This window comes from Catharus ustulatus, chromosome 1, assembly GCF_009819885.2.
Source record: "Catharus ustulatus isolate bCatUst1 chromosome 1, bCatUst1.pri.v2, whole genome shotgun sequence".
NCBI lineage: Eukaryota > Metazoa > Chordata > Aves > Passeriformes > Turdidae > Catharus > Catharus ustulatus.
The window spans coordinates 68,615,475-68,628,571 of NC_046221.1; the positions used below are offsets into that span (position 1 = coordinate 68,615,475).

Sequence of the window (13,097 nt, forward strand, 5' to 3'; positions counted from 1 at the left end):
CTTCAGGTTTGATGCAAATACTACTGGCTGTCTCCTGCTTCCCTTCAGGCACTGCTAAGCCTTGTGGTAAAATTTCTCTGGGCAGCAATAAATTAAGAGAATCTGAAGTCAAGCCACTTAGACAGCTCAAATGCCAGATAAAACCTCTGGCTACATTTAGCTCTGTCTTTTACCAAACTTCACATCCATTCATTTTTCATATCAGAAATGGCTAGCCAGTTTTCTTGTTGAGGAATCCACTGAAAACTGCATTTTCTTCCAGGCAGTGTAACCTGAGCAGCTACTCAGGGAAAACCTGCAAGCCTACCTTCCCTTTGCAGCTACCTTCCCCTTATCTTTACATCCTCAGTAACACCATCATCAACTTGGGTCTCTCTTCAGTGACTAAATCAGCACAAGAGAAGGTGTTCAGCACTTCTGGCTGTAATCTCTGTTCAAACAACTGTTCTCAGTTCCCTCCAGAGAAAACCAACCTATTTGATGAATCAGTTCCCCCACCGATTTGTTATGTCAGATAGCAGGCAGACCTGCAAGCTCCCAGCCTCACCCAGGCTGCCAACCTGCAGTCAGTCATTTCCAAATGCATGCAAAAAATAACCCTCAGCTGCAAAAAACTGTCACAAGAAGTGCTGAATTTGGTAATATCAACTGGGAAAATATCCAGACATTTGCACATATGCATGCAAGCTTTAGCAGTGGAATGAGTCATATATTACATCGTACGAAAAATTAATAGGAGTAAAATATGATCTGGCTGAAAAACACTGAAAATCAAATAAAATTTCTCAGACCAGACAGAGTTCTCACTAAGACCTTTTAGAAATACTGTATGTTTCTCAAATATAGACAGTGTTATTCTATGCTACCTTCAAAGATGCTCTTGAAGTTTTTTTAATAATTTACTGATGACAGTAACAACATCTTTCTTTCTTGGAGTGCTTACAGTTTAATGTGAAAGCCTTCAGAAGAAATAGGAGGAGAAAAGAAACATACAAAGACCATTCATTTCTTTATTTTCTGTGCTAAAGCTGGAACAACCTTCTTTTGTTTGTTTTTTTTCCAACATACCATATTTTTCAGAGATTTTTGCATTACATTGAAATGTATTACACAGCTTGCATTTCCAAAACAAAGATACAGCTCTCTCTTTTCTTGGAATTCTGAATGAATGACGAGATGGAGTAGTTCACACACAGTTCTTTTCTTAGCTATTCTTGGCTATTTTCTGCAAAGCAGGAACATTACCAAACGTTGTCCACATATTATATGGGCACTTTTCCAGACCCAGACCACCGGCAGGACTTCTCTCACTTCCCTTGTCTTCAGTCACTTCTGTCACACCAAATTAAAAGCCTTTGAAGCAGAGATGGAAGGAGTCAGGCAGTGAGATTGCTACAGCAGCAAAAACATCTCCCATGGATCCATCTTATGTTGCCAAAAGAGCCCTTTAGCCAGCCAGGTTGCCACAGAGGGTTAAGCTTCCTCTAGGAGTTCTGGCAACACCACTCTGCTGGGTAAGGCATTTGTGGCACAGCCCCTAATCCTGTTACCACTGGAGTGGAGAGAACGTCCCAGAATGTGGGACACAGAAATTACCATGTCAAGTAAAGACTCCAGTTTCTGTCTCTTCAAATGGTTAATCTAAAATGCTAATAAGGAAGATCTAAGATAATGTCTCTTCCAGCTATTTTTCCCTCCTTCCCTCCCAGTACATCCATAGACATAGAAGCAGTCTCATGCCCCACCTAGCTGTGTTTCTCTCACAAGCTCACTCCAGCTTGTTCCTACTCTTAGTGAGATTACCTAGCAGTGAGATCCATGTATTAAGCATTGTCCCTCATTGTACATCTTTGTTCTAGAGTAATTTTAAATGCTTTAAGGAATAAAAAGCTAAACAATTTAATCTATAAGCAGGTCTGATTTGGACTCAACTTTGCTTCATTTCATCCACCATTTTAGCCATTCTGGAGCCAACACTACCACTTGCAAAATCTTCTTTAATATTTGTATATTTAAATACATGCTCAGTAGCATCTAGGATCAGTTTCTTAAAACATGCTGCTAAATTTGGATTCATTCCAGTACTTCTCAGACACTGACTATGTGCAGAGCAGAACTCTTCAGGGAATCAAGGGAAGATTGCCATATATATAATAAAAATCCTGTATGTCTTTTCAATCAGGGTAGTTTAAAATATCGCTGTTACTTCCAGGAGTTGTATCAGAGAGCAGAGGCTGGCACCCATTTCCACTTTTTCTTTGAAGTCTGAAGTGAGATCTTGTTTTGTACAGAGTATTCTAATTTCTGTGTGGCTGTGTAAGAAGAACAAGTAATTATCTTGGATTTTTGAGGTGCTGGATGACATTCAAGGCTTTCGAATTAAAATAACCAAAACAAACCAAGAGTAATACAAAAGGTTTCCAGATAACGTAAGTAAGATTGGATGCAGTTTACTCATCTGTAAGAAGTTTATTTCAGAAAGTTTTTTCATGTTTCTATTGGATTCAAATAGTTTGGTTATAAAGCCATATAAAAAGCAAATCTAAATCACTTGAGGCAGTGTTTTCACAGGACAATAAATAATGTCTAATGACAGATCACTGGTATTTTGAGAAATCAAAGGTATTTTTGAGAAATCAAAGTTATTTTGATGTCTTTATTATTTAGATAGCATTTACTCAATTTTTACATAGCTGATACTACTTTTGCTAAAATTACTAGAAGACCATTAGATATTGGTCTCTCAATGAAGACCAGCACTTACAAAAACATATAAACCTATGACAAGAAGTGATATGTTTTTTACATACTCAGTGACTTTGAAATTGTGTTTTAGGTGCAGTGGCATGAAAACTAATTCACTTATGTGCACTGTGCTACTTATTCACTTACTTACATTTCTGTGCAAAAATACTGAAATATCTCATTAGGGAGATCTCTGTTGATTTATCATCATTGATTTTATGCTCCCTTTCAGATCTTTTCATTTGGGTGATTTGATTTGCTCAGATAACCTACTGTCTTTTTAATAGGTTTAGGTAAACAGATCTTCCACAAATCTGTCCAAAATCCTGCCAAGGAATGTACATTGCTACTACACAGAGCAATGTCCTGTACAAAAGAAGAAACAACATGAAAGACATGTTAATCTTTAGCCTTGTAACCCAAATACCTTCGTTGATAAAGGCTATTACAGTGATTTGCCAGAGAGTTGTTTGCGCATGTGGATTTGCTCAGACTGATTTTATTTACTTTTCTTTAGAAGTGTGACAGATGATGTTGAGCAAGACATTTGCATCTAATCTGCCCAGAGGTACTATTAAGAACATGTTCTAAAACCCAGAAACACAGTAGAGTCTCTTGTAGCAGTGTTGACAGGAAGGTGTCAGAACTAGTCACACAAAATTACCTACCTTTTTTTAAGTGAGAAGTTTTTTGTTCCAAACTATTGCTACTAGTTTTAGGTATATAAACAAATGTATTTTCTATACCGATCTTACAAATCTGTATCTTGTAAATCTCTATTTTTTTCCCATTAAACTAAAATAAGCTGTACAATGTTGCAAGAGAAGCAAAGGCTGGGACATTCTTAAGAAGAATATTTGTTTCTCTGCTGCACCTCTTAGAAAAAGTTCTACTCTTAAATTACCAGTGAAGGCAAACCAGGCACTGAAATTTTGCAGTGCTAATTAAGAAAGATGGAAACAATGTTGTCAGCTGGTACCAGTCCTCACAGTGTCATTTAACCACACTCATAAGGAGGTAGATTTAATTTCAGACTGGCTCATCTGCTCAGCATGCGGTCTGCTCATCCCAGCAGGTGTGAGAGGTTCCAAGTTGGGTCAATGGAGACAGTAACCTGTGTTGGGTGGGAGTGCTGAACTGCTGGAGGGTGGGAAGGCTCTGCAAAGGGTCTGGACAGGCTGAATCAATGGGTTGAGGTCAATGGTGTGAGGTCCAGCAAGGCCCAGGAGTGTTACAGGCTTGGGGCAGAATGCCTGGAAAGCTGCCCTACGGAAAAGGACCTGCACCAGGTGACAGTCAGTGGAATACGAGGTAGGAGTCTGCCCAGGTGGCCAATAAATCCAAGGGCATTCTGGCCTGTATCAGTAATAGTGTGGCCAGCAGGACCAGGGCAGTGATTGTCCCCCTGTGAGGCCACACCTCAAACCACAAGGAAGACACTGAGGTGCTGGAGCAGATCCAGAGAAGGGGAACAGAGCTGGGGAAGGGTCTGCAGCACAGGTCTGATGAGACTAAGGAAGCTAGAGTTGTTTAGCCTGGAGAAAAGGAGGCTCAGTGGGACATTACCACTCTCTGAAACTGCTCGAAAGGAGAGTGCAGCCAGGTGAGGGCTGGCCTCTTCTCCCAGGCAATCAGTGACAGGACAGGATGAAGTGCCCTCGAGTTGTGCCAGGGGAGGTTTAGATTAGGTGTTAGGAAATATTTCTTCACTAGAGGGGTTGTTAAGCTCTGGAACAATGTGGCCAGAGAAGTGATTTTATCACTATCCCTGGAGGTATGTAAAAGACGTCTAGATGTGGTACTAGACATGGTCTAGTGGTGGGGTTGGCAGAGCTGGGTTTACAGGTGGACTTGATGCCCTAAAGGTCTTTTCCAACCTAAATAATTCCATTATTATTATTTTATTTTATTCTGCTCTTTATTCTTAATATTCTACAATTCCTGTTCCTCCATCTAACTGTTAGAAGCATTCAGTACCTAATTTCCATTTCAATGCAGCTGAGAATAGGTTTGTCCACAGTATTTTAATATAATATACATGGTGTTTTATTTTGTTCTGGACGTGTAAGATTTGTCATGTAATATAAGCATGAAAGCGAATAACTTTGCATGCTCATTCCTACAAGTTTCTCAAATCCATTACAGTATTTTTTCCAAAGCAGTCTGTTAAATCTAACCACAAAACCATTAAACACAGGAGTAGGTCTGTTTCAAATTAATGCAGCAGGTGGGCACATCACAGACAAACCGCAGTGTGGCATTTCCCAAAAGGGAGTATCATTGTCATGAAATAATAACAGAGCTACTGTATAGCTCAAGGAGATAAAAATGGAAACAGATTTTTGCACAGGTCCCACACCTAGAAATCAAGTCACCTCCTGTGACAGAAGCCATCATTAGGCTGGTAAAGTAATTGTCTGGAATTCAGAAAATGCCTTTCCTTATGGGTTGTAGCCAGGACACTTTCCTAAAAGCTAGTTTAATTTCCTCAGTGCTGAGAAATCTTTTTGTGTCATGAATAAACAGATTCTTTTGAGCATTTTTTTGTTGTTTTTTAAGAAAAATATATTCTTTTATTTTTGGAGTTTTTCTTGGGTTTTTCTCTAAGAATGCATGAATGCAGCAGCATCTTGCAGAGACAGAGTTTTATTGCTAAGGTGCTGAAGGAATGTCTCATTGCCACATGTTCACATAAAATCTGTCCACTTTGAACAATCTGAGGACCAAGATCAAGAGCAGAAGAAACACAAGGGAGGGGCTTGGGAGTGCCAGGAGCTTGTCCCTGCCCAGATCACAACCAGCCCAATAAAGGAATGGAGAGGTTCCCAACTCAGTCAAAAACAGGCACAAATTTGCTAAACTGCCAGCTTAGCAGCTTCATTGACTAAGTGAAAACAGCACCCACCACAGATGGATTTACTGTGATACTTGCTGATTCTCATAAACCTTAATTTCCCTTCCTAAAGAGTTCTGGTTTGGGCAGTTTCCAGCAATGAGGCCTGTATTGTTATCTAGACCATCATCTGCTCTAAATTAGTTTTTAAAGAGGTTTGGGGTATTTTCAGTATACATGATGGTGTGTACTTTGGAAATATTTGTGCGTGACAACATTTTTATGTGTTTATTGGAGTTTTTAAAAATTGTATTATCTCTCTGACCCTGAGATAAGGTCTTTTTCACATGTCCTTTTCTGTATTTTTTAGGAGACCCTGAAAGCTTTTGACCGGGAAGTAAATGAATTTGTGGACTATATGTTTGGACCTCGAGGTAAGCTGCTCCACTTACAGCCCTTCAAGGAAATAATACTTCTAGAAATTACCACCCAAAAAACTTCTAATAGATTTGCTGAGTAACTTCTTACTGAAAAATGTAAACTAGGCAGAATCACAGTATTATCGGGAAGACAACATTATTGCAGCAAATCTATCAATGCAATGATTTGTGATTCCTTTGTTTCTGAGAATATCAGAGAAATTCATCTTTACATACTAACGTGGAATAAAAAGCCTGAAAGCCTAGGCCTTTCTGAAAGTGAAAGATCTGGTTTGGGACTGATTGTCATTCATAACTCTATTTAGTTCAGCTACTTATTAAATTGCCTAATTCAGAAGGATGCTTGGAGCAAAAGCAACCTGCAGGATCACATCCAAATTTTCCATAAACCAATAGATTGGGTGGGAGAACAGATACATCTTTTGACTTCCTATTATTGCTTTCTGGAACAGTTTGGACAAGAGTAACTTAATTGTAGGCTTGAGGTGCCTCATGTTTTGTTAGCATTAAAACAAGTAAGTAAAAGAAAATCCAAACCTAAAATAGGACTGCAGGTGAGGATGAAGCATCAAAGTTAGGGCTAAGAGAGCCAAGCAAATACAATAAAGGGGTGAGACAGGACCTTAGACAGGACACAGCCTTCAGAGTATGCCCCTGCAAGGGCCACCTTGCTGGTGATAGGGGTGGGTTTAATTTCAGGAATTGCCTTGAAAACTTTTACCCATGGTTAAATCCAGAGGTGCTGTTTGTGGGGATGGATGCATGATTATGTCACAGTAATGTTCTCCATGTCACAGGAACAGTTCTTGCTTAATTGGAAGGAAAAGGGAAGGATGTAGTGTTCCTAAAGACAAGAAATTCTAGTTTTTCTTAGCTGGCTAGCTGGCTTCAAAATCTTTTCCATCATGTCTACAGTAGATGTGAAGTTTGAAAGAAAGATTTCCAGTGAAGAAACACTGAACAGCTTGGGAACTGCAGCAGAAGTCGTTAAAGCAGAATAGGTTTTATTAATGGGTTCTACAATACTGCATTTTAATATTAACAAAGAAATGTGATCAGAAGAATAAAAGCACTGCTTTTTTGGTGTTTTAGTGTTTTGTTTTGTTATGGTGTTTTGTTTTTTTTTCCCAAATGGACATGATGTTCTCTTTCATTCCTCTTTCCTTGTTGGTCCAGACAAATTGTCTGGGATCCAGAGATCCCTTTGGGCTTTTAGAAAGCCCTTCAATTAAACAAGTGTTATTGGTATTGCTTACCAAGTACATCACCATCCTTCTCCAGACATCAGTGCTGAAGATAGCTTTGTTTGTCCATGCCTCTGCACTCTGATCTTTAATTTAACCGGTGGTATAATGACACAGTATCATACATTTCCTGAACAGCACATCTCCCTGCAGTGTGTTCATCCACATAAATAATTCACATAAATAATTCACATGAATAATTCACAATAAACTGCAATCAGTTTTAAATTGAATGACACCACAGAAGAATATCTAATGAATTTGAGAGATTCCCCAAATAACTAAACCCACAAACCATTCCTTCTCTTTCTCTCTACTGATTTTAATCCACAGTACATACTTCATTAAGCATCAAGATGGATTAAAAGGATGGATAACAGCGCTCTATTATTTCAAAACACAATCCCCTATTTATTGTTTATATTTGAGGTAGTAACTCCTGAAATACTTGTATCACTGTGCAGGTCTTTGTCATCGTTACCTGATGTGTCTGAGGGCTCTAGAAGAGACAGAAAGCCATGGTCTAATTCCCAGAGGCAATGTCTGTCACACCGGGAACACCAGGTTAACACAAGCTGCAGTACTGCCTGACTACAATGAGGGACAGACTATCAGAGATCTGAATTTGATTTGTAAATGTTGGCCTGTTTTGTACCTTCATTCACTGGTATCATCTGGGCTTTGTAGACAACTTTACCTCCGTGTTTGCTTTGGAATGAGTCCTTTGGATCAGGGAACAGCAGCCATATACCTGCCCATTGGTTTCATCTCTTAATAAGGGGTGGTCTTACAATTTGGTGTTGGTCCATATTGTTCTTATGCTCAAGGCAAATTGAGAATGAGTAGAATAGCAATTTTCTTCTGTAAGAGATAATTTTTCCAGGGTAACCCTTCATCTGCAGAGTATTGTTTGGTATTATGCAAAATTAAGTAATATTGAATTGCAGGAGCTAAATCTAGTTAACTGGTTGTTTGTTTTATCTGTGAAAGAAACAGAAGTGGTCAATAAGAGATGTAGTTAGTTAAAGTTATGGTAAAGTAAAAAGCACTTTTCCTTAATAGACTGTGATCAGTAGCAAGGCACTGGGGCAAACCATGTACCCTCTGCACCTTAAAAAGGACTGAATCTACTCAGATACTGACTGGCCAAAGCTATACAGAAACTTGAATCAAAATGTTTCTAAATCTCATTGATAAAAGCCTGATACGTTTCAAGAGCCTGGGAGGCCTGCCACTCATTTAAAAGGAGCCAGGATTTCACCCCAAGGGTTTGGCACATCCTGGCCAGTGACCGTGAATGAGTTTATTCACGGAGCGATCAGAGCTTGTGGGTGCCTGCTCCTCCCCCTGCTGTAGTCCAGTGCTTTCCCACTGTGACTTTATTCACTGCTTTGGTCTCAATTTCAAATGCTGGGCAAGTTCAATACTGTAAAAATAATCCTTTCTTCTATTGACAGCGTAACTTTATAGTACTTGAACATAGCGATTTAACTGTCGGTCAACAGAAATACTTTTCATCTCTCATTCTTCTGATAACTTCTTTTGAAATACATTCCCTTTCCTTCCCCTTCTTGACACATAAAAACCTCCCTCCACTTGTCATTCAGGGATAAGTGGAAGTGGAAACAAAACAGTCACGTTCCTTGGCTGCCCTTTATAAGCCACTTTCTGCCAGAAACTGTCTTACTATTCAAGGTATTGAGGTCGTGGTGGGAAATATTCAGGAAGGGTACATGTTTTAACAATTTCTCTTGAAATTGGAATACTATAGAACTTAAAAATACTTGACATGCTGACCTGAACAAGCACACGAGCTCTGCTTTTGTGTGGATCATCCCACATGCTTGTGGCAACTCACAGCAGAATGAAAACTTTCTGAGGGGCAGAATTTATTCTGTGTAGTTTGATTTGTATTCTGAACTCTTCTGAATGTTTTTCCTCTTTGAGCAAACATGTGGTTTTGTTATCTACTGATGCCAATTTGCCTTTGCACCATGTGTTGCAATCCTCGGATGGGAGACCTTTCCTTACACATCAGTCTTGCTGACATGACTGCTTTTTACGTCTTCATTTAGGATACCAATTAAATAAATTAAATCCTTATGCTCCTGAAACACACTCTCCTAAGATATCAACACTTGAACACTCAACCTTTTACCTCTCCTATGATTCCTTTGTCATGTTGAGAGCCCATAAGGGAGCAGAATCACTTCTAAAATATTCATTCCAGTGCTTCACAGATGGCTTGTGAGCTTTAAGAGATTGTTGGAAGTGTTTCCTTCTCACACTGAGGTGATCCTAATAAGCACTGAGCTCTGAAGACAAACAACAGGCGTTCTGGCTTGGTAACACACAACAAAGCAAGGCTGCCATAAAAGGAAGGATTGTGCTGTTGTGACTGCTTAAATCCTACATCTCTCTGCTCCTAGAGGTTTTTGGGAGTCCAAAAGGGAGAGTCAAAAGCAGGAGAGCATTGGATTTCTGTAGCGGTGGTGGCTTGGTTGAAAGTCTTTCCTGCAATAGGGCTAACAGTCTTCATGGAATCCAAATTCAACAGATGAATGTTCCAGCCACTGTGATGGAAGCGAGGGGGGAAGCAGAGGAAAACTGTCATGAGAAAGGAAACTGGTGTTCAAAGCCTGGCTCACATGCAGGTTTCTCTAACATTTGTAAAATTTCACTTTATATATACCTGTAAGCATGTATTTCTGAGGAAGGCATTGTTGGAAATAATATAGTACAGCAAAAATACAATCAATTACTAAATGTTTGGACACATTTATTTGGTGCAACATCCATTGCCCAGTCTTTTCCAATTTCTACACAGGCAGAAAAACAGTGAAATATTTTTTTTCATGCACTTTGAATAGCTTTTCTATTGCAATTTTTAACACAAGCCTGGCCTTTGTAAAAAAAACAATCTAAGTAATTTAAAACATTTTCCAAGAGCAAAAACATCTGTCTAAGAGAGGGAAGAACCACTTTCTGTGAGACCTGCACAATGACTCCTCACTGACTTGTGTCTTCAGTTACTCCATAAGTCATCCTAAAAACTAGCTCTGATGCCCCCTTGTTCTTTCCATAGGTAAATGGCTGAAAAATGTTGCTATGGAAAATTGACTGTAAATTTTGCTCCATCTTGGAAAAAGAAAAAAGAAAAGAAAGCACACCCCTTTCACTCATGACATCCAGTTGCTGATTTGAAAACAAAGTGGTACCTCCAGCTTGGCATCTGGGATTAGGCTTTGCTCATATACACTGAACTATCTGATTACTGCCAATGGGATTACTTGTGTGAATAAGGCAAGCAGGATTTGACCTTAATATTTCATTTCAGGACCATGCAAGTGGGACAGAAACTGTGAGAAAGCAAGCCCTTGCCCAGCCAAAAATCTTTGATAAACATCAAAGTAAATGTTTGCCTATTGCTTTTCATATTTAATATTTTGGAAATATTAATAATATTTCCCCTTGTATGAACATTTTCTAGTCAATGTTATATACCTTCTTACCTGTATGACAAGTGCAGAATTAAAATAACACTTGAGCTGGCAATATTACGTGCATACTTTGTATTTAATACTATCCGCAAATTTTCTGTTGAGCCGATTAAGGTACAATTTAAATAAATATTAAGCCAAAACATTAAATAACATTTTTTAAAGCATATAGGAATGGGGTTTCCCTTTTATTTTCTCTTTACTATTAAAACTGTGATTTAGGTGACCTTAAATTATTAGGGAATTCCATGCAGTTTTCAGTCCACATTCTCTGAGACTTAGCATGCAGTTTTGGTAACTTGAAACCAATGGATAGCTCTTGTAAGGAAGGAATGGCTGATTCCATCTCACACTTTTAGCAGATTCTCTTCATTATGTGTTCTGCCTTATCTTACCATAGCTTTCTTAATTGCCAGATCTGTGTGTTTCCTTTTCTAGATGCCAGGGTTAGAGGATGGTTCCTTTTGGACTCTTACCTTCCCACGTTTTTCCTTACTGGAGCATATCTACTCTGCATATGGCTGGGCAACAAGTTCATGAAGAACAGGCCTCCTTTCTCTCTCAGGCCTCACCTCATCGTGTATAACCTGGGCATCACACTGCTCTCCTTCTACATGCTCATAGAGGTAAGTGCTCTTCCAAGCAGCAGGGCTGAGCAAGGTGACCAGGATGCAGCTTTTAGCAGAAATATCTTAGTGACAGGTGGTTTTGCTAGGAAAGTTTAAATCAACAGCAAAATAAACTTATTATTAAAAAGTCCCTTCTCATCTTAGATCTTGGCATGTTTGATCATCCTTCCTGAGCTATAGTCCACACCAAGGACAGCTCTTTGCTGCCAGGACCATGTCCACAAGCCTAAATTTGAATCTGCAACAGCCACGCAGCTCAAATGTGCCTATATCTTGTCCTTCAGCTCCCATGAAAATGCCATAGATTGGCTTTTATTCCTATGACCATCTGTGGAATGATTTTTCCAGGGCCATGCTTAAACATGAATAGATTTATAGAGGAGAGCAAGTACTGATTTATTTATAGTATTAGCGTATAGATATTGGTGTTATTTTTCTGCTCTTGTGACTAAGAAGCTTTCCTCATACAGTAGGATGGTAAAAACAGATGTTAAAAACTTATCACTTCATCCAAAATCAAAGGCTGTGGGGCTTGGAGGGTGAATATGGCCACACAGGTTATTTCCCAAGTACTTATCAGAAAGAAACGTGCTCATATAATTCAGGATCCATTTAGAACCAGAAGAGAGGTTTGAATATATCGGATGATTTTGCAACAACAGAGGATTCAAACAGTGCCCTTCAGCAGACGTGTGGTTTTCCCTCTGCAGAGGGAAACAGAAGCCAAGTCACAATTTGGATATTATTTGGGAGCTGCCCATTCTCAGCTTTTTGATAACAGCAGTACTTTTAATATTAAGGTGTTAACATACATTACTTCAAGCCCTTAATAGCAAACACTAGAAGACAAGACCCACAAAACTTCTTTTTTTGTTTCTTTTTTTGAAGAAGTGACCCTGGGCAGGAGAAGCCCTGGCTGAAGAGTGTGTTTGATTCCATGGTGTGGGCTGACACTGCTCTGTTGCCTGCACAGCCTCACAGCATTTCTCATTCCTGGGGCTCTCAGCCACAGTTTCCATCTTAGTCTGTTGATTGGACAAGAAACTTTTCAGAAGCCAAACATGACACCCAAAGACTTCAAGTTTTAAATTAATTTGAACTAAACCAAGTGACTGGCCTGGTCAAATGGCTGAGGAGCAGTTTAGGTTTGTGCCTTTGTGCAAAGGACTAATTGTGTTACACAGACCTTTGTCCTGGTCAGTGCTCCAGCTGGCTTCAGAGGCTGCTCTGGGTGTCTGGGAGTGCAGGATAAGGTTTAAAGCAAAGGAGAAACCAGCACAATTGCTGGAAGGTTTGATGACTCCACAGTGATTGTCTTCCAGAATTCAAATTAGTACTTTGATGTTTAAATCCCCATTTTGCTTGAAGGTATGCAGATAACCGGCTGCAGTAGCAGGACTCAGCAAAAAGGATTAACTGAATAGAAAACAATACTGCTACCCCCTTTCCTTTCCAGTCTGATTTGGCCTGCCACAAGTAAATAAATGGAAGAACAAAGAAAATTTTAGCAGGTCTCATTGGCATGAATGAAACAAATTTTGTTTTAGCCACCTCCACATGCTGGTTGGAGGTGTATTTAGCCACCTCCTGTTCAGCTGCCTTCCTGCTCCTTCCTTCCTGAGGCTAACTTTGCTGCAGACAGTCACTGAGTTGAGTTAGTCCTCAGATTAGTCCCTTGAGACCCTGATTCTAAGGCTGGAGGCTGC

The 13,097-nt window shown here is 39.5% G+C and overlaps 1 protein-coding gene across 1 annotated transcript in view; it reads left to right on the forward strand.

The window, feature by feature from the left end:
• Nucleotides 1–13,097, forward strand: part of ELOVL2 (ELOVL fatty acid elongase 2) — a 51,446-nt gene that overhangs the window by 18,403 nt on the left and 19,946 nt on the right. Inside the window, exons 2-3 of the mRNA XM_033066737.1 lie at nucleotides 5,949–6,012; nucleotides 11,201–11,388. Coding sequence (XP_032922628.1) covers nucleotides 5,949–6,012; nucleotides 11,201–11,388 — 252 coding nt within the window. The remainder of the gene's footprint in view (nucleotides 1–5,948; nucleotides 6,013–11,200; nucleotides 11,389–13,097) is intronic.